Source organism: Nelumbo lutea, chromosome 3 (assembly GCF_056320005.1).
Source record: "Nelumbo lutea isolate HS-2025 chromosome 3, American lotus-T2T, whole genome shotgun sequence".
NCBI lineage: Eukaryota > Viridiplantae > Streptophyta > Magnoliopsida > Proteales > Nelumbonaceae > Nelumbo > Nelumbo lutea.
In genome coordinates, this window is record NC_142686.1 from 5646863 (window position 1) to 5666722 (window position 19860).

The 19860-nt window shown below is 36.6% G+C and overlaps 2 protein-coding genes across 37 annotated transcripts; both read right to left on the reverse strand.

The window, feature by feature from the left end:
- Positions 1 to 3108: 3108 nt before the first annotated feature.
- Positions 3109 to 16828, reverse strand: LOC148862550 (cyclin-dependent kinase G-2-like). 36 transcript variants are annotated; one of them, XM_088977319.1, is made up of 15 exons: positions 16567 to 16826; positions 14343 to 16092; positions 13342 to 13477; positions 13166 to 13254; positions 12862 to 12973; positions 11599 to 11705; positions 11302 to 11485; positions 11094 to 11204; positions 10837 to 11019; positions 9506 to 9627; positions 9316 to 9406; positions 9066 to 9160; positions 7501 to 7557; positions 7372 to 7406; positions 3109 to 3390 (listed from the first exon to the last, which is right to left on the reverse strand). In XM_088977319.1, exons 2-7 carry the CDS (start codon positions 16076 to 16078, stop codon positions 11386 to 11388), a joined length of 2280 nt encoding a protein of 759 aa, XP_088833445.1. In that variant the 5' UTR covers positions 16079 to 16092; positions 16567 to 16826; the 3' UTR covers positions 3109 to 3390; positions 7372 to 7406; positions 7501 to 7557; positions 9066 to 9160; positions 9316 to 9406; positions 9506 to 9627; positions 10837 to 11019; positions 11094 to 11204; positions 11302 to 11385. The 36 variants fall into 36 exon arrangements, with proteins under 36 accessions (XP_088833445.1, XP_088833442.1, XP_088833428.1 ...); XM_088977316.1 differs by lacking the exon at positions 7501 to 7557 and having other exon boundaries at positions 11094 to 11230; XM_088977302.1 differs by having other exon boundaries at positions 10837 to 11230.
- Positions 16829 to 18844: 2016 nt separating this feature from the next.
- LOC148862551 (short-chain dehydrogenase reductase 2a-like) lies at positions 18845 to 19327 on the reverse strand. The gene has a single exon (XM_088974181.1). The coding sequence runs from the start codon at positions 19325 to 19327 to the stop codon at positions 18845 to 18847; it is 483 nt and encodes a 160-aa protein (XP_088830307.1).
- Between the last annotated feature and the right edge of the window lie 533 nt (positions 19328 to 19860).

Below are 19860 nucleotides of genomic sequence, written 5' to 3' on the forward strand. Positions count from 1 at the left end.
ATCTTTTCATTACCACAACAAGTGGCAGTTTGGTTGGGTGATTTATTGATCTAATGTAGGTTGGAGCTTAATGTAGGTGTCATTTGGCAAGTTTTTTTTAGACAGCGCTTTTGAACCATTGTTGATTCGGACAGTTGGATCGTTTGGAGCAGAAACCGATTAAGATATTGGTTCCGTTATAGTGCTGAACTGTTATCTTGTTAACTGCTGACCCAGATGGTCCAACCGTTGAACCGTTTTACCCGGGCAATGGTTTGTGGTCTAATATGTTTTATTTAAAATTTTCAAAAAAAATAAAATAACAAAAAGACAGAGAAGCAAGATTGGTCTCAGATCTATGAGAGAGAGATGAGAGAGCTTATTTTCAGAGATAGATCTGTAAGAGACATTTCAGATTACAGGTGTGTGTGTGTGAGAGAGAGAGAAAAATCTGAGAGATGTGTTGCCACTGTAAGTCAACTTCGTCGTTGCCACTGTAGATTGCCATCACCATCGCTGCTACAGGTCACCCACGCCTCTGCTTCCTCCCTCATCTGAGTCACAAGTGTCACAAACCCTCCTTCCACTCTCATTCCCATGCCCCTTTCTCATAACATATATATCCTATCCTACCCTAATATTCCAAAGGGTAGAAAGAGATATATAATTGAAACTTTTGGACCGCTTAACCCAGATGGTCGAACCATCAAGCCATAAAAAGGTGGCCAACGCAGTTCCATATCCGGGTCGATTTTTAAAATCTTGTTTTTAGAAAAGCCTTCTAACAACCCAGATGGCCAAAGGACATATTGAACTTATAAAGTCGTCTTTAAAAACAAAGACCGTTTGGTAAAATAGCTTAGTTTACCGGGCCTTTAAAAATATGTTTGGATGCTATATATCACGCAAAAAGACCAAAAAGCTTCATTTGAATCTTCCTTAAATTCGATGTTTTTGGTGTTTTCAGGTCTTTCCGCACACGTCTTCTCATATTTCTGGATTTTGGTGGTCAAACAAAAAAGATCAATTTTTGGCCTTTCAACCTTGCTGAAGCTCACAAGACTGCACAGAAAGGCTTGCAAAATACCAACATATTTAGGTGGGTCTTTCAACCTTGGTAAGTTGGCACTTCCCTTTCTTTTTTTCATCTCTTGGCAGTTCGTGATAGGGCTGTTGTCAAGTTGCATGCGGATCGGATTCAGTTATAATTATATCCAAATCTGATTTGAATTAAATCTACATCTGATTTCATTACTAAATGGATAGAGGACAGCCCTAGTTAGCATGCCAATTAGGAACAAGTTTGTATAAGCATCCCATTTCTTAGAAATAGCATAGGGCCCAGGCTTAACTTGTGAACCAATGGTATCAGATCATCATATTCGAATTTGATGCAAACAAAATGATGAATGATCCAAATCCAACTATGGTAATGATTCTGGCAGTTTTAACCAAAATTTTAAAAACCAATTAGGAGGACAAATCACTTTTGCCTTATTTATATTTAAGTATAGACTAGCGGAGGGGTTTTGCGTTGCAGGGGCTCACTCATAAACTATCAATCTTGAACTCTATTCAAATTAGAGACTTGAGTTCGAGCTCGAACTCGGCTCGAGTCAAAAGCTTAGAAGTTCGAGCTCGGCTACTTTTGATTGCAAGTCTCTCAAACAACCAAGGTGTCGAGCCAAGGTCTCCCTCAACTGCTAAAGTATCAAGCTGAGATTTCCCTAATAAGCGAGGTGTCAAGCTAAGATCTCCCTTAATTGACTAATTATCGAGTTTAGGTCTCGAGCCGAGATCTCCCTTAGTGACCGAAGTGTTGAGTTGATGTCTCATCTAGCTCGAGCTCGATTCGAATTAAAAACTTGAGCTTGAACTCAAAAGTTTGAGCTCAGCTCGGCTCTAACTTGACTACCTTTGATTGCAAGTCCCCTAACAACCGAGATGCCAAGCTAAGGTCTCCCTCAATTGGAGAGAGTAGCATTCTTGTAATTTGTAAGAAGAGAGAGAGAGAGAGAGAGAGAGAGAGAGAGAGAGAGAGAGAGAGAGAGAGAGTGGTAGGAGAGTGGCATTCTTGTAATTTACAAAGGCAAAAAAAAATAAAAGAGAGAATTAGTAGTGACGTTCTTGTAATTTCTATGGAAAAAAAAAAAGCAAAAACTACTGTTGGAATCCATTTCCCTCATCCTAAGACCTCACGTACACATTTCAGCTTAATATATTTATATAGATATGCATTATATTAATAAATGTGTATAATTTATGTTTGATTTTTATTTTATTAATTTAGTTTTTTTGTTTTTATTTATAAAAATGCTAAAATTACAGTTTTAGGCAAATAATGGCTTTTTTAGCAAAAAATAGCAAGGGAAAGCACCTTTGGCCCTTTGAAATTATGGCCTCCAAAAACCTAAATACACATTTAGTATGTAACCCAAGACCAAATAACAAGGTCAAATGGGTCAACAATTCAAGCACAACCCAGACCCAGAATTGCGACTAAGTGACAAGTCAAATGGTTCAACCATCCAAATCAATGACAAATTAAAAATATTGCTTTTAACCTTCGCTATTACTAGATATGGGTGTCAAATGGACCGGATTTGGTCCAATCCGGTCCCAATGTGAGTCCATTACAAATAGACCCGGTCCAATCCAGTTCAATGAATATTTTGGACCTATCCAGAGACTGTTCGATCTGTTCAAATTCCTATTAATTTAAATTGGTTTCAACTCAAACCTGGTCCATTGAGACACCTATGTTCTAATCTTCTATCAATGGACCAGATATTGGCTCAATCCGATATAAATTCATTATGGACGAACCATGTCCAATCCAATATGTCATATAGGTCTATCCAATCCTTCCAAATTCAAGGTCTTAGTGGTCCATCCAATCCATCCAAATGGATTTTGATTTGGACAGTCCAACCAAAAACCGGTCCATTGACACCCCTATTACTAGATAGCCTTAATAGATAGCCTCAGAAGTGGGTCAAAAAGACAACTTTAAGACTTGCAATATACCTTAAGGATATAGTGGGAAACACTTGGTACCGGAAAAAATATAAAAAGGGCTTTGACCGATCACACCCGTTCCACCCCCATCCCCCAGTTGAATTTTGGTAATTACCACTGAATGATACTGGTTAATTCAAGGTACTAATTGCAACGTAAAACAAATAAAAATACTAACAGGGCAGTTATTGAACGAACAATTTGGTGCAATAGCCTTAATAAGGCTGATTCGAACAAAAAAAAACACACTCGTTGATTTGCTGGGGACCAAACAGGTCTCTCTGGACAAAGAGGGCCCAAACAGGTCTCTCTGGAGAAATGGGGGTTGCAGGATTAGGCGGCTCATTGCAGCAAACAGAACATGTAGCGATGGAGCACTGTCTCTGCATTTTTCTGTACAAAATGGATTAATCATGGCATAATCTAGATTGATTACAGAAAAAACAAATAAAATGTCAATATCCAGCAGGCAAGGCACTGTTCGATAATGTTTAGAAAGAACATGACAGCTCCTTCTGTTCCCAAGTACGGGATTTATCAACATAAAACCCTAACCCAATCATAACCACCAGTGGGTACAATAATACTTGGGCCTCGTTCGCTTTTTGGTAAGTTACTCAAGGCAATAACCATTTTAGCCATTAAAATCTATCATAAAAAGGGCATTTTTGTCTCATTAAAGTATTGACAACTTTCCCCCATGTGAGAATTATTTACCCACCTAGGAGGTAAGTGATAGGGGAAAATAAACTTTACTTGCTCTCCACATAAATCTGAAAAAAGAACATAGGATTATGGGAACCAAAATCCCATTGACCAACTTTCCCCCTCTCAAAATCCGAAAAAAGAACACCATTTTAGCCATTAAAATTCATTATTAAAAAAGGCATTTTTATCTCATTAAAATATTGACAACTTCCCCCATGTGAGAAAATTATTTACCCACCTAGGAGGTAAGTGATAGGGGGAAAATAAACTTTCCTTGCTCCACATAAATCTGAAAAAAGAACATTTATGGGAACCAAAAACCCATTGACCAACTTTCCCCCTCTCAAAATCCGAAAAAAGAACACCCCCTAGGGTAAAATACACCGGTTAGTTTCTTTTCCTCTAATTGTTTTATTTAATATACTAAGAATCTCTTAGTTACAACTTGATCTCACAATTTCAACTCTAAAGCCAAATAAAAATATAGTCTTCTCCACCCCCATCACCATGACCGTGAACTCCAACGGCGTGGATACAGAAAATGGATTGTTCCTTCACTCTTGGCACCAGGAACACCGACAACTTTGACTTTAATCGATGATAGAGATCCAATAGAGCAGATACAACTTTTTAGACTACTCTAAAGTCCACAAGATAATATAGAGGAACATGCAACCCACTAAATGCTATTTTTACTCCTGGGAATACAACACTTACTTGCAGAAGATGAAGAAAACCTCCTTGCCCAAGCTTCAAGATCAGGAACTTGAAGGAAAGATCTTAGAAGAGGTTGAAGAGAGTTATTTCTATGAGCTCATTAAGAGCCTCATCCAAATAGTACAAAGTACAGAATGCCTTGGCAAAAGTAGGGGTGGCCACAAGCCAAGCCTTTCACGAGCTATTCGAGCTCGGTTTAAACCAAGCTTCGATCCGAATTCAAACCTGATATATAAGCTTGTTTGCTAATCGAGCCGAGCTTGAGCCCAATGAAGCTCGACTAGTGAAGCTCGCGAGCCTAGTATTAAATAAATGATTTTTATTATATATACATGCATGCATACATATAATAAATAATTTTATTATATATATAATAATATTTTTATTAATACGATTTTTTATTTTTTATGTATAATAGTAAATAATTTTTATATTTTTATTTTCTTGTATGTAAAATAAAAATAATTTTTATAATTATTTTGTATATATAATATTAAATAATTTTTATGATTCTTAATTTTTTGTCTGAAAAATAAAAAATATGATTATATATATAATTTTTATTTTTCAAAAAAAGCTTGGCTTATAATAAAGCTCAAGCCAAGCCAACCTCAAACATGCGAGCTATGAACCTAGCCAAGCTCGAGCTAAAGTCTAGCTCGAATTGAGCTCGAACCTGATACTATTCTTGCAATCCGAGCTCAAATAGCCAAGTATTCAGCTCGGCTCAGCTCAAATCCACCCCTAGGCAAAAGCATTGGCTGAAGATTTTCAAAACAAGAACCAGGAGTTGAGGAAGCAAACTGAAATTTGCCATGTTTTTATTTTTTTTCTTGTTTGATATTTAACTAATTATTTTGGTATATTATGGCCAATGGTATGGTTCTGTTGGTATGTCAATGGCCATCTACCAGTTGCATGTATCATTGGTTGTAATATTTAAGGTTCTGTCTATCAATAGGAGAATAAAATCTTGGACAAAATGCAAAGAAAAGGTTACAAAGGTCATCTGTGAGCTGGAGGAGGTTGTTCTTGCTGGTGGGGGCTACTGCAAATGCTGTGTAATTACCAACAAGTGCAGAAGATCAAATGTGAGATTTCTTTCTCTTAAATGCACATTTCTTTCAAACAATATATATCTACCCTAAATGTGAGCAACATTTTAACTCAAAATTTCTTGATTAGGCAAAGAGAGGAAAACACTTGATCGGAAACTAGCATTTGGGAAGGTTCAATTTTAAAATCCTTTCCTATCCTCATTCTAAACCAGTCTATCCTAATTCAATCCAATGTTCATTAGCCTAGAGCTAAGCCCATTACCATCTATTTCTAGTAACCAGCAATGGAACTGAAATAAATTCTTTATTTTACCCTTTTTTGATAATAAAAGAACTAAAAAGGAATTACAATAAAGAGGTGATGAGATATAATGAACAGCACCATACACTCAAAATTAGCCCAAACAAATAAATACCACACCATAACACCTTTCCTCAAAACTGATCCTTCCAAACAAAATCTTCTACCCAAAACAATACCATAATTCCTTACTAATCAATTGCCCCTATCTGATCTGATTAGTTTATTGACTTAAAAATAAGTTCTTTATTTCCCCATTGATTCAGATCGAATTTGAATTATTGGATAGGAGACTCATAGAGCTTCAAAACAACTGACCACTGAAATCACAAACATGATAGTGAATCAGGTGTTATTGATCAAAATTCATAGGTAGGTTTTGATTGGTCAAAACTCTTCCATAGCAAATCACTTGAGCATTGTAAAATGTGTTTTGGTTCTGGGAGTATTTTGTTGTTGGTTTAAATAACAAGATTGTTCTATGTTTTTAATCAAACGAATGATTTTTATTCCATTTTGAGAAAATAAGTGTGTAAAAACATTTTTTTCCTTTCTTAATGTGGAATTTTCTAAAAACAAGAAAAATAAAAAACAGTTTTTATTGAATAACACGGAAGACCCCCTTAATGGCTGAGAAGCCTGAATGGTATATTGGATTGATCATTAACGATTACAATGACTTCAGCCGTTGGCAAATCCTGAGATTGATGGATGTAATAGCAATATAGCCACTAAAGCAGCAGACAAAGGGGTGAGTGGGAGTGGGGTGATCAGCTGTGGGGTAGTTTGGTAATTGCAATAAGAAACCATGGTTCACGGATGCCCCCTTTCAACTAATGTTATGCATCTTTATTCTTCTTAATATAAAATATTTTTATTAAAAATAAAGAAAAAAAATGACATCCCCCTTCCTCTTCATCCTCATCCTAACCCACCCCCCCTCTTAAGGAGGCTTACGGCCCCTTGTGTTCGGGAGGCTTATGCCTCTGGTGTTCTGAACTACGCCTCACGCTTCTAGGTAGTGGAATGCCTCGCGTCACGCCTCCGCGTTTTAAAACATTGGGTTCAACTTTTATCAATGAGAGAGAGAGTTGCATTGTGGGTATCAATCTATTGATGTTCTGGGTACTTCCAACACATCTCTCTCTACCTGACAATGACATATAGTCCATTCCCTGTTTTTTTCATGGCCAACCCAAATTGTTCATTATACCTACATACAAGTCAGTCATGTTCATTGTAACTACAATTCACAGTGACACCAAATCTGTCTGCCTTTAAATAAAAGATGATTTCAACAACTTAACCAAGGCTTGATTCAGATTTCGCATCGAGTCAGCAAACATGGACAGGCCTCTTAACAAGATCTCACATTCAAATAAGTACGAAGACAATTGATAGAAACATTTAAAACCACACAGTTTTATCGTTGCATAAAACAATTTCAGAAAATAGGGTGACTTTTGTTTTAATTCCAGCCATGAGGTTTGAGGTATGTGAGAAATCCATATTTACCACATGGCAGAAACACTTTATACTAAAATCTATATAAGAAATACTTTGCTAGAAGGAAAACCAAGGAAAACTTACTTTGCTGTGGTCTGGTCTGGTCAGCAGCGGAAAAACTGGGGAAAGAATGAAAATAAAAAGGTGTGAGAGAGAGAGGAGGAGAGGAAGAAGAATAAGGGAAGGGGAGAGAAAAAATTGATGGTGATTTACCTTGTCATCATCGCCGGAGTTTCAGTTCAGATCAACTTTTAACTTTTCAAATTTCAACTGCCAAATGAGGAGGCAGTGAGAGATGGGGAGTGAGGGTTAGAAAGTTGGAACTGGTTAGAGAAGTTTGAGGGGTTTTTTTTGTCATTTTGTCTTTCCTTATATTGAAGAGTGGGGATGGGATTTTATTCCGGCAGTGGGCCGGGAATGGCCTTTTCTTTAATCAATAACCACAGATCATTAAATGGAATTAAAATTACAAAGAAAAAGAGCTAAGGTATCTAAACTCCCCGGAAGATGGAAATGCACCCAAACTGATAAAAACAACAATTGCAACTGAGCCCAGAACCCAGAAACCCTATTAACCCCTTGCCTAGCTAATCCATCAACAAAGGAGTTGGCATTTCTCTTTACCCAAGTACACTGGACTTCCATATCCTTGATCAGCCATTTGAACTTTCTCTTTACCCAAGGTCTTTGGCCCTTTGTACCCCTTCCAAAGCTGCTAACACCTCAGCCCTCAAAGAGCCTCCCACTCCAATTGGGCCAGAGAACATAGCTACTACATAACCTTTCTCATCTCTTAGAACCCCCCCAATACCCGAAGGCCCTGGATTCCCCATGCTACTGCCATCAAAATTTAGTTTGATAAAATCAGGAGGTGGAGGGTTCCAAGTGAGATTTGAAGTCTTCTTGCTTGAGACTGAGTTAGCAATTTCTTGTCGGGGATGGCCATTCCCTCAAATGGGGGATTTCCATTCCACCTGGAATGGGAATAGGATTCCGATTCCGCCCAACCAAACGCCTGGAATCGGAGTGGGCCATTCTGATTGCAATTCCGGACCCCTATTCCTGCAAACCAAATGGGCTTCTTAATTTGCAGGTCTATTCTTCAGCATCATGCAGCCAAAGATTCATTTTGCCCCTCAAATCCACAACTAAACAGCGACCACCATTTCTCTAGCCAGGCTATTTCTAAATATCAGTAGGTAAAAGAATGTTCAGATTGTTCAAAATATTACAGTTTGACCTCCAGCCATGGATCCCCCATCATTCTAGTTCTACAGTAGCACCCTGTCCTGGCAAGTGAATTAGCAAACCCGTTAGCAGATAATGGAGTCGATCTAAAAGAGACATTCAGATTGACTGTAAACAACATTGCTTCTCTCATCAGAAGCCTTAACAGCCCAAGGACCATCTGTTCTAGATAAAAGCCTACCTTTTTGACCACCTGTCAACCCCATCAACTGTGAAGCCTTTTACGAGAATTCGAGAACTATCCTCCAAGCATGTGTTATTGAAATGTATACAACCCATAAAATAAGAACTTATTGGTAAGTTCTTTTTTAATTCCAAAAGGATATTTCTTTCTTTAAATTATAAAAGAATCAATATCTAGAGAATTACAATTACAAGGAAATCATATCAACCATGGTAAGATTTAAACACAAAAAATATTGATCATAGAAGTGAAGAGTTGGCAATTTAAACAGATTTTTACATTATTGTGAAAAGTGAATAGGAGTCTAACACTGTTCCAAATAAGAAACCAAATTTTGTAACGGTACCTCTATTTTGTCACATCTGAAAAAAACCAGTGCTGCAGCACCAAAAAACGATTTAAGTCCTATAAAATAACCTCCTCAACCTGCTTACTTTGATACTGCAGCAACATTTGCAGATAGGTATCTCAGAAGATTAAAGCAATCTAAATCTTGAACTAATTGATACCAGAGAGACAGAATATGCAACAAAAAGATTGCACCAGTGCAACATCTAGCATTTTTCAGGAATTAGTTATCCAGACCAAAAGCCCACCTAATAAAATAATTGTGCCACGAAGCATGAACCTAATAGAGCAACATTCGAGGAGCCACATTGACACAGGTACTACCATAGATTCATGCACCTATAAGTATAATTCTTTATTCAGGACAAGAAGCTTGTCAAGAGAATAAATAAGATTTTCCGGATGAAATAATGAGCAGGGTGGTAGTAGGATACTGACCACAAGACCATATGCTTCCAGCCAAAAAAAGGAGCTTCAAGGACTGGATCATTACGTGCATACTGCTCAGGTTAGTAACCATCAAAGCTTCACACTTTTTTTTGAGGAAGCCACAACTTAAACTGCAAATGTATGTAAAATTATAATTTAATGAATAAGATCTTTGTGCTGACTGATTTTGAAGAGAAAGGGCAAAATTCTTTATAATTAATCTATTGACCATTAATCATGAGTGGGATATCAATACCCCTTTACAAACTATTTCAATGTTGCAATGAGAACACAAAAGACAAGAAAAGATAACCCAAGTGAGGGACTATAACTCATCAAATAACACTAGGATCAATAACTATTAATCATGAATGGGAAATCAATACCCCTTTACAAACTATTTCAATGTTGAAATGAGAACACAAAAGCTATGAAAAGATAACCTAAGTGAGGGGCTATAATAACACTAGGATCAATAACTATGATATTAGTCACATGGTCTTCGTAAGTACATTTTTATTCAGAAAAGGGGCTATAATAACACTAGGATCAATAACTATGATATTAGTCACATGGTCTTCGTAAGTATGTTGTAATTTGTTAATGCCATCATCAATAAAAAAAAAGTGTTTTTCAGTGAAAGTACAGGTAGGACCCCAAAGCATAGAGTGACAGTACAAAGATGCATGGATCTCCTTAAAAATTAAAGAAAGGAGCTCCCCCCAATCAGCCCAACATACACAAGCCAAGGTGCATTAGGGAGAGCAACTCTGAAAGTACTACAATTCACCATTCACCAATACAGAGATAGATACATGAAGCTCCTCAGTCAAGGTGCATAAGGGAGAGCAACTCTGTTCACCAATATTTCTTTGTGAAAGTACAATTCACCATTCACCAATACAGAAATAGATACATGGAGCTCCTCAAAAAATAGAGATGTCATGGTGCACTAAGGAGAGAAACTCCATTTACCAAGTATAATTCACCAATATTTCTCTCCAGAAGTATTGTCATCACATCTGCCATTTTAGAAATAATTGCAGTGGAAAAAGACGGGTTGCATGTAAACAATGCAATGAACAAATTCCAGTTGTTTATCTGTTTATATTTATATTACACCAGAGGCAAAGTTACATTTTTGTGGGCAGAGGAAAGGGCCTAAAACACTTGTTCTTTATAGGTGATTGTTGGGATATTACATTCACTAAAATTAATTAGTGACAACCAAAAACCAAGCAAGCAGCCATTGTGACATTTGCAATCATGAAAAATCCTTTATGGTGCAAAGCAAAGTCCAACATTTGGTAACATTATTCAGATGTAAATCAATAAATTACCTTATGAACTATGAAGTGCAACATTTTCAGTCAATTCTTCAGGTATGAAAAGCAAGGTACATCCCTCCACTTCACACCAATCGTCTCTTGCAAACACAATGTGAAGATTAAAAGAAACAGAACTGGAAATAGGCAGTAAATCCATTCTATTCTGGTAGATATAGCCAGATTTTAGGAGCATGTCTACAATGTGCCAATGAAAAATATGTTACATAAGTTTCAAATTAAACTGAAAAAGAAATTCCACTATGCCACACCTTGCGACCCAAGCAGGGAAAAAGGATGCACTTTTTATGATCATCAATGGTCGAGGACAAAAGAAATATCCTGTGACTGTTTAGTTGGCAGGAAACAACAAAAGAATACATCTGTCCAGCCAAATCACCAGAGGTGCCTGCTAAGCAACAGCACAAGTGATCACCTCAAAGAGTTTGCGCAACTCGACATGCAAGACACATTGCTCACCTCAACTGCATCCTCTAATGGTGACCTTTGATGCAAAATCTGAGAAAGGGAGTTCAAATGTGACCTTATACCCATTCAACTCTCTCATCCAAACAAGCCACCACTGCCCAATTCCCCTTGCTGCAACTCCTTCCTCCGTTGTTCTTCTAGTGGATCAGGGCTCTTCATTATTCTTCTTAGATGCCTGCTCACATAAATAAAACTCATATTGAATGATATGTACAGTGACATGGCAAATATGTTAACAGAATTGCTTTTTGATGCTTATGCTGCTTCCCAGTTATTGGACCAAATTACCTGTCCTGAGCATGTTGAGCAGGAAATGTTGGCATAAAATCCTTTGATTTTGGAAGAGGAACTTCACGGAACCATTCATGATTAAGGGCAGCCTCTGCAGTTATCCGCTGCACAGAACAATAGCAACATTTCTTGAGTATCAACAAAGAATTGACTCAAAATCATGGTTTCAAATGTTGCCAAATGTCGCCCGACATATGTCGATGTCGAGGCTCACCGACATGAAAGTGGATGGTAATATAAAAATTACATTATGTTGGCCGACATTTCCTATATTTCGGAAATGTCAACCAAATTGGTCCAAATAACCAAAAAAATACAGTTTTTCCTATTATATCAACAGGATGTCGACTAATATACATTAAAAATATAATATATTAGTATATTATATTAATATAATACAGTATATTAATATAGATTGTTCCATTAATAATTTCTATTTAATATTTCAAATAAAATATTTATAAAAAAGAATTAACAAAATATAAAAACAAAAGAATAAATTAATTACTTTATAATATAAAACATAAAATATTTTTCAAGTAATAAAATATTAACTAGTTAGTATTTTTTAAAATATTTATTAAAATCAGAAAATGTTCATTAAATTTTATAATAAACCATATTCTACATTTAATATAAAAAATCATAATAAATTTTATACTAAATCATAATTTATTATAAATTTAGTATTAAAAATCATAATAAATTCATTAAGTTTTATAAGAAATCAGAATTTATCATAATCTTAATACTACAAAATGGAGAATCAGTTTATTAAACTTATAATAAAACATAAATGTATTATAACTTTAATATTTAAAAAATCAGAATAAATGTATTTCTATTTACTAGTGTGAAATAAATATATTAGAATTTATAATAAATCAGAATTAAAAATAAGAAAAGAAAATAACAGATAACCTTGTAAAAACATCAAAATGCATAATAAATCAGTAAATCGTCATTTGCTAATTTGTTATTGATCTTAGTTTCTTAGCTTTATAATGGTTGGGAATAAGATAATAGTCTAGAAATATGTATTAATGCTTCTTTTATCGTTTTACAAAATATCTTTGCATATTTCCACATATTTCATAATATTTCCACGATGTCTCTAATTTTTACAATATTTCCCTCAACATTTCCAACATATGTCCTATATTTTGGTAAGCGACATTTCCATCGACATCGACATTTTAAACCTTGCTCAAAATGCAATGTTTGTAACAAATGCATCTACCTTAACAAATAGAAATATACCTTCTCAGGGTCATAAGTTAGAAGCTTGTTCAACAAATCAAACCCAGATTCAGAGAGTATTGGAGATCCAGTGAAAGATGTGGCTGGAAATTTCTTACGGAGAAGGTTATACCTAAAAGAAGCACATCAGTGGTTACAACAAACATAAATGTATGCTGTGTAACAGAAAAGAAAAATGTAATCAAGGCAAGCTAGCAAGCCTAACAAGAATCTGGAGGCTTGGGGAAAAAGTGGCAAAAATAAGAACACAGATGTCATTGCCAACGAATGAACATGGGATGGGATATGGCATGAAGTTACTTACTGATGCTTAACAAAATTGACCTTGACCCCAGGCAATTTCGAAAATCCTGGCCATATCGTCTCATTGGGTGTGCCGAGAGTTCTAAAAATCTTAGATCAAGAACAAAAAAATATATCAAACTTGACCACTTGTGCATCCAAGAAGAAAGAAAAAGAAATCAAGGTAACTGCACTCACTTTGTCAAGCTGGTCAGATTCAGTTTTCCCATTAAATAATGGTTCTTTAGCTAAAAGTTCAGCCATTATGCAACCTAGCGACCACATGTCAATAGCTGTGGAATATTGCTTGGCTCCTAGTAGTAATTCGGGTGCCCTGCAAATAAAGGAAAAAGGAAAGAGGAACCAGAACATCATAACTTGAGCCTTCCCACCAGAGAGAGAGAGAGAGAGGGCAATGATACAAATGGTAAAACAAGAAAATGAAAATAAAATGGCAAAATCAAACATTAATAAGCTGAAAAGGGATAGACAAGACCCAGAAAGAACTACAAACAAGTGAACAATATTATAAATGCGTACCATGTATACTGTTTCCCCAAAGTGATGAAGTGCATAGATTGAAATAAAGATTTAAGATATTAAGATATCTTTTACCGGGAGGGAAATAATAACTTTACCAAAGTATGTAACATAGCTAGGGAGGGAAAACTGTGGCATGGAACTATGAATTATCCATTGCATTGATTATAAAAATTTGCATCACAATTTTTCTTTTCTAAAAAGAATTACCAATAAAAAAGAAATAGCGTAAGTTAAGACATTGCTATTAAGAACCTAAAAAGAGCTGCAAATCAAGTTTTGCATTGTGCAAAAAGGAATCAAATTACAAGAAGGAATCTGAAAATGATGGCATTCATTAGCATGAAGACAAAAAGTTACAATAAAGATGCCTTCACAAAATGGGAAACAAAAGCTAAATTAGCAAGACGTCAATTAAGATCTAGGAAAACATGAATAATGAAAGCTGAGCACAAGTGTTTCAAATTCCCAATTACTGTAATAATAATCTTGGAAATAAGAAATGAGATTTGAGCTCCCTGAGATTATTTCCTAAACTTTGGTCATCAAACAGCCATCCGGAAATTATGACAAAAGGTTGGAAACATGAAAGGGAAAACTAAAAGCCACTACTAATGTAAGATAAAAGTTGATATTGACATAAAGAGTTTCGTGCTCACCTGTACCATAGAGTAACCACCAAATGAGTATAGGGTTTCAATGGGCTCCCATATTGCCGAGACAACCCAAAATCACAGATCTTCAACTCACCACAATTATTGAAAAGAATATTTGATGTTTTCAAATCCCTATGGAGCACCCAATTGTCATGAAGATACTTGACACCCTCTAAAAGTTGCAGCATCAGACACTTTACTTCACTTTGACTAAAAGGCTGTTTCATCGCCTCCATCAGCCCTTTAAGGTCATGTTCCATGTACTCCATAACCATGAAAATACTATCAAGGTTACTTCCTACAACTACTTCCTTGACATCCACAATTGATGGATGATGTAATGACAGGAGAATATTTATTTCCCTTAGAGAGGTCAAAGGAAAACCTTCTCTTTCTTTCTCCATCTTCACCTTTTTCAAGGCCACAACTTCCCCTGTCTTCTTATCCCTGGCTCTATAGACAACACCATACGTACCTTCATTTATCTTGTTGAGTCTCTCAAACTCATCAACACTTCTGCACCCATGAAGCATGTTTATATTTCTCTGTGGTGGTATAGAAGGCTCTGGGGTCTTGCGGGAATCATTCTCCATCTCAGAATCTGTATCCAACTGGTGATCACTGGCACCACTGTTCTCAGATTCATCATTCATCTCCACGAAATCACTCTTATCCAACTCATTTTCAGGGTGTTCACCACCACTGGCAAGTCTTGTTTGGCCTCCTCCATCAGAATCAGATGATTTAGCTCGAGACCCTTCAGAGCCCTCTCTTGTCAGCTCCCCAAGCTCAGGACTTGATGTTTTCGTGTTTAATCTATTTTCCACTGACCCTGCCTTTTTCCTCCTCTTAGGCATGTCTTCATCATCAGAAACTTCGCTTTCATTTCCCAGGGAACTAATCTCATCTGCCCATCGTGATGCAGATATATTTCGTGTTGGAACAAAATCCTCCTCTTCCAGCTGCCCCGGTTCTAGGTCATTGCTCCAGTGCTGCTCCTGGGGGGATGAGGAGGAAAAACCTGCTGAAAAATCAAATGCAACAGAGGCCATCGAACCAAGTGCAACTGTTTCCTTGACTGGTGAAGAAGGCATGCTACGAAGTTCATTAGGTTTGATAGGAGAAACCTGTTTACTACCTTCAGCTTCAGGAGCAAGATTTGGCGACTGGCGGTAAGATTTAGGCATGGTAGGCGGAGGTGGCAGGGCGCTTGTTGGAGCAACCCTATTTTCAGGTAAAATGCTCACATCCTTCTCTCCTCTATCCCATACAATTGGAGAGAATTTCCTCTTCTTACCCGTGGGTGAGCTAGTCCCATTTTCGCGCTTTGAAACCTCCACATCTTTAACCTGTGATTCAGATGCAATGGCACCATCAGATCCACTTCCACTTGATAACTCACCTGGCTCGCGTTCTGCCACCCTAACAGAAACCCCACCTCGCCTGTGGCCACTGCCAGTGCTGCCTGAATTGCTCGTGCTGGAAGAAGAACGGTAGCCACCATTTATTACTTCCCTCTCCTTGATATCCTTCTGTCTAACTCTAATCCTATCTCTGGCGTCCCGTTCCTTCCCTCGTTCAAGGTTACGACTACAACCACTTCCACGATCATGTTTGTTGATGTGATAGTAATCGCTTTCTTCTTTTGAGTAATAAAATTCCCTTCTCCCCGAAGCCTTGATATACTCGCGGTCTCTGAATTCATTATCACGGTAGCCCCCATCCCTTCCTGCTGCCATGTAGTCGGGTTCCGCTGCCCACGAGTCACAAATAACTACCAATATATAAAAAGAAGGGGGGATAGGAACCCAACTTATGCAAAGCAAAAAACCCTTGACAATCAACCAGAAAGCCCTAACCGGAAAACAGCAATACCGCTTGAACCTCTATTTCCCCGGGCTTAGAAAACCCTAGACTGACGCGAACTGACTCGAAACATTATAAAACCACGCGATCGAACATCTAAATTACAATAAATGGATGTCCTAGACAAATACCACGAATCTTCTCCTCTCGTGCTCTGCAGGTAGAAACTAATCTACCTTTGATATCAGAAATCACAGAGAGCGAAGAGGGGAAAAGATAGAAAGAAACCCTAGAAAGCGGAAATGCAAAACGAAGAATCGAAGATCCAGCGGAAAAGAGAAATCACCCGACAAATCTTCTCGCTCTTTCTCCTTCGAGATTGAAGTTTTAGTTGCGATCAGGAGTGATAGTGGAGTCTTACCGATAACGAGGGATAAAAATTAAAGGGCGACGACGCTTCCTCGAACGGAGGCCCAAAAACCAAATGGTGACGAGTCGCGACGAAGAAAACCGTCAAGAGGCGCTCTTTCTATGCGGGAAAGAAGATTAGAATTAGATAGATCGCTAATCTTTCACGCGCTCTCGTTGCGATATTTGTTTTAAGGTGTGATGATGGTCTGATGGGCGGGGATTTGGGGGATTACTGGCTTTCCAAGTGTTAACAGCAAATAAAGCACGCACGCATACACACGGAAACGGAAAATCTATTATATCGAAGGTCTGGGGGTTCAGATCTTCGCCCCACAGCATATTTCTGCCGTATATTGGGAGCATCTTGCGATGCATTGTTGGTACATCATCGAAAGATATTCCCTGTATACGACGGGGATATGCTATGGAATATTGTGGGGCGCAAATGTAAATTCAAGCTTTGGGCACTATTGCACCAGCCACAGCCACCGCAAATCCCTGATTTGGCGGTGTTCATCTGGTGGTTTCGGTCCATGCCACGGGATGAATAGGATGCTTGATTGGTCGTGAATGGAATTAGTCTATACCGTATTATGGATCAATCCTGTCTACACTTATTATCGACTACTGTATATTTTCATGAAGGGTCCGTATACAGTTTGACTTTGACGTCATGCTTCACATCATTTTATCTTGGAGGTTTCCACTTCATGCCGAATATCTATGTTTTTGTGCTCTGCCAAAACTTTCCTCCACCGGTGTTATTATCTTTCTCTGCCATTGCTTTTCTTTAGAAACAAAGCATAGAATCGAACTCGAAATTAGAAACATATTTGTTAGAAACAAAATCGTTTGTTTAAATATATTTTTTAATATTTTTTATCAATAAACTATTAATTAATTTACTTTTTTAAAAATTTTTAATTATTTTACTATTATTTTTATTAAAATTAATATTAATTTATTAATTCGTTTTTTCAATATATTTATCATATAAAATGCAAAAATTATATATTTATGATTAACTATATAGTTATTCATAAAATGTATATGAGATACATGGAATCAAAATGTGTGGTGTAGACCATTCCACACTCACTAATTTCTCATCCACGTGAATAACTCCTTTATTTTTCTATTTTTTTAAATAATGTATTTTTATAGGTTAACACGATATTAAATGGATTGAGCCATACCATTGTTTTGAACTTTTATAAATGGGCTCTAATTGTGATGCTAGAAAATATATATATATATATATATATATATATAACCAACCAACCTATCATAAAAGTGGTAAATTAGTAATTAATTAAGTGGAATTCATCAAAATCCATAGAGGACTTGATTGGTCAAAACTCCTCTATCATCATACCTTTTTTTGGGGTAAAAACATCATACATTTTTAGTGTCATAGATTTGTTTTTAATAAATAAAAGGGTTAAAATAATAAAATGTCCAAGTGTGTGATAATCCACCCAAATTTAGTCAATAAACTATTGAGCTGAACGGTTTGACTTTTGAATCATTTAAGATATGTTTGGTTTGAAGGAAAATGAAGAGAAAGACAGGAAAACCTATACAAGGTTTGTAAAAATTTCCACGCCTTTCCATACATTTTTCATTCAAACCGAACACCACCTTAAGGTTCATTAGTTAACTACAAAATCATTAGCTTATTTTGTTAATAAACAAAATACGAAAAAAATATTGAGATCTAGGGTATGTGTAATGACAACAGAAAATTAGAAGGAAATATTGAGTTGGAAAAAAAAAACAAATAGGAAAATGAGATATAAACCTAAAAGAATTAGAGAGAGAAAATTTGAGAGGGGAAATAGATGAAATATGAGATATGGAATGCCAAAAAAGCCACATGTAGTTGAGACCCGAGATTAGATATTGAATAAAGGAGAACCCAAAAAGAGGGAGAAAGAAAGAAAAGTAGTGATGGTTGGCGAGCTGTTGTAAATCTGCGACGACAACACAACAATTGGGACGAACATGGCAACAAGCAGTAGTGGCACTATGGCAGCACCACCATCTCCCCGTTCTTCTTTTTTAATTTGGGAAAATTCCCAATACATACCCTCTGCTTGTCAATTCAGTATTTTAACTTTAAAATGCAACAATCTAGTACCCGAACTTTTAAAATACGACAATCTAGTACCTACCGTTAATGGACCGTCAATTATGTATATATCACATGACCTCATTTGTGATTTAAGAAATTTAAAAATGTTAAAATTACCCTTAGAAATAAAACAAAATGTTTGTCATGTTTTTTCTCAAGAAAATGAAATAGAGCCCAAACTCTCAACAGTCCAGACCATCATTTCATGAGGAAAACCCATCTGTGCAGCATTTGCAATGTCTTTAGCTTCACAGTTAGCCCCAGCCAACTCTCTGGGACCCAAAACCATCTCCACAAGGCATTGCTCATCAACGCCGGGAAACATCTTGACCATTTCTTCCATCATAAATGGGATCGGAATGGCAAATGACGAGATGCAATTAACCCGAAAGCCATACTTGCACATCTCGGCCGCAACTGATTTGACGATCCCAACGACAACTCCCTTGGAAATGGAGTATGCGGGTGGCGACAACCCACCCATCAACCCCGTGACGCTCCTAGTGCAAAGGATGCAGTCAGAACAGCAAGGTATAATGACTCGATTTGCATGCTTTATCCCGGCAACAACACCACGTACATTGATGCTCATGATTTGGTCAAATTTCGTCATGTCGAGGTCGACATTGATGCTCATGATCGTGCCACGGGCCTGGTCTAGGCAGGTTGCAAACTGTGTCGTGGGCCTGGGCCATGTCAGGCAGGGCCACAGACTGGGCCTTGGGCATGGACCGAACTGGGATATATTTTTTTTGACACTTTTATTTTTTATTTATTTGTTAAGTAAAACTAAAATATCTAATTTTTCGTTGTGAGTTATTTGAAAAAATAAGAAATCTAACAAATAAATGAAAAAAATGCTTAACCAAAAAAGAAGTCAACGAGTCAAAGAGACAAATACTCAAAGTGAATAACAATTTGGAAGGAAAATAGGAATTTTATTTCATTTAAATTTGAATGATACAAAGAATACAATGGTTGGACGAATGATATATGAAATTTGGAAAATGAAATAAATTAATAAAATATAAAAATACAATACAGTTATAAATTGAAATAAAAAATTATATTATTAAAAAATCAAATAAAATAAAAAAATTGCAATAATTTGAAAAGAATGCTATACAACTATTGAGTATACAAAAATTATTAACTTTGATCATCTATTTT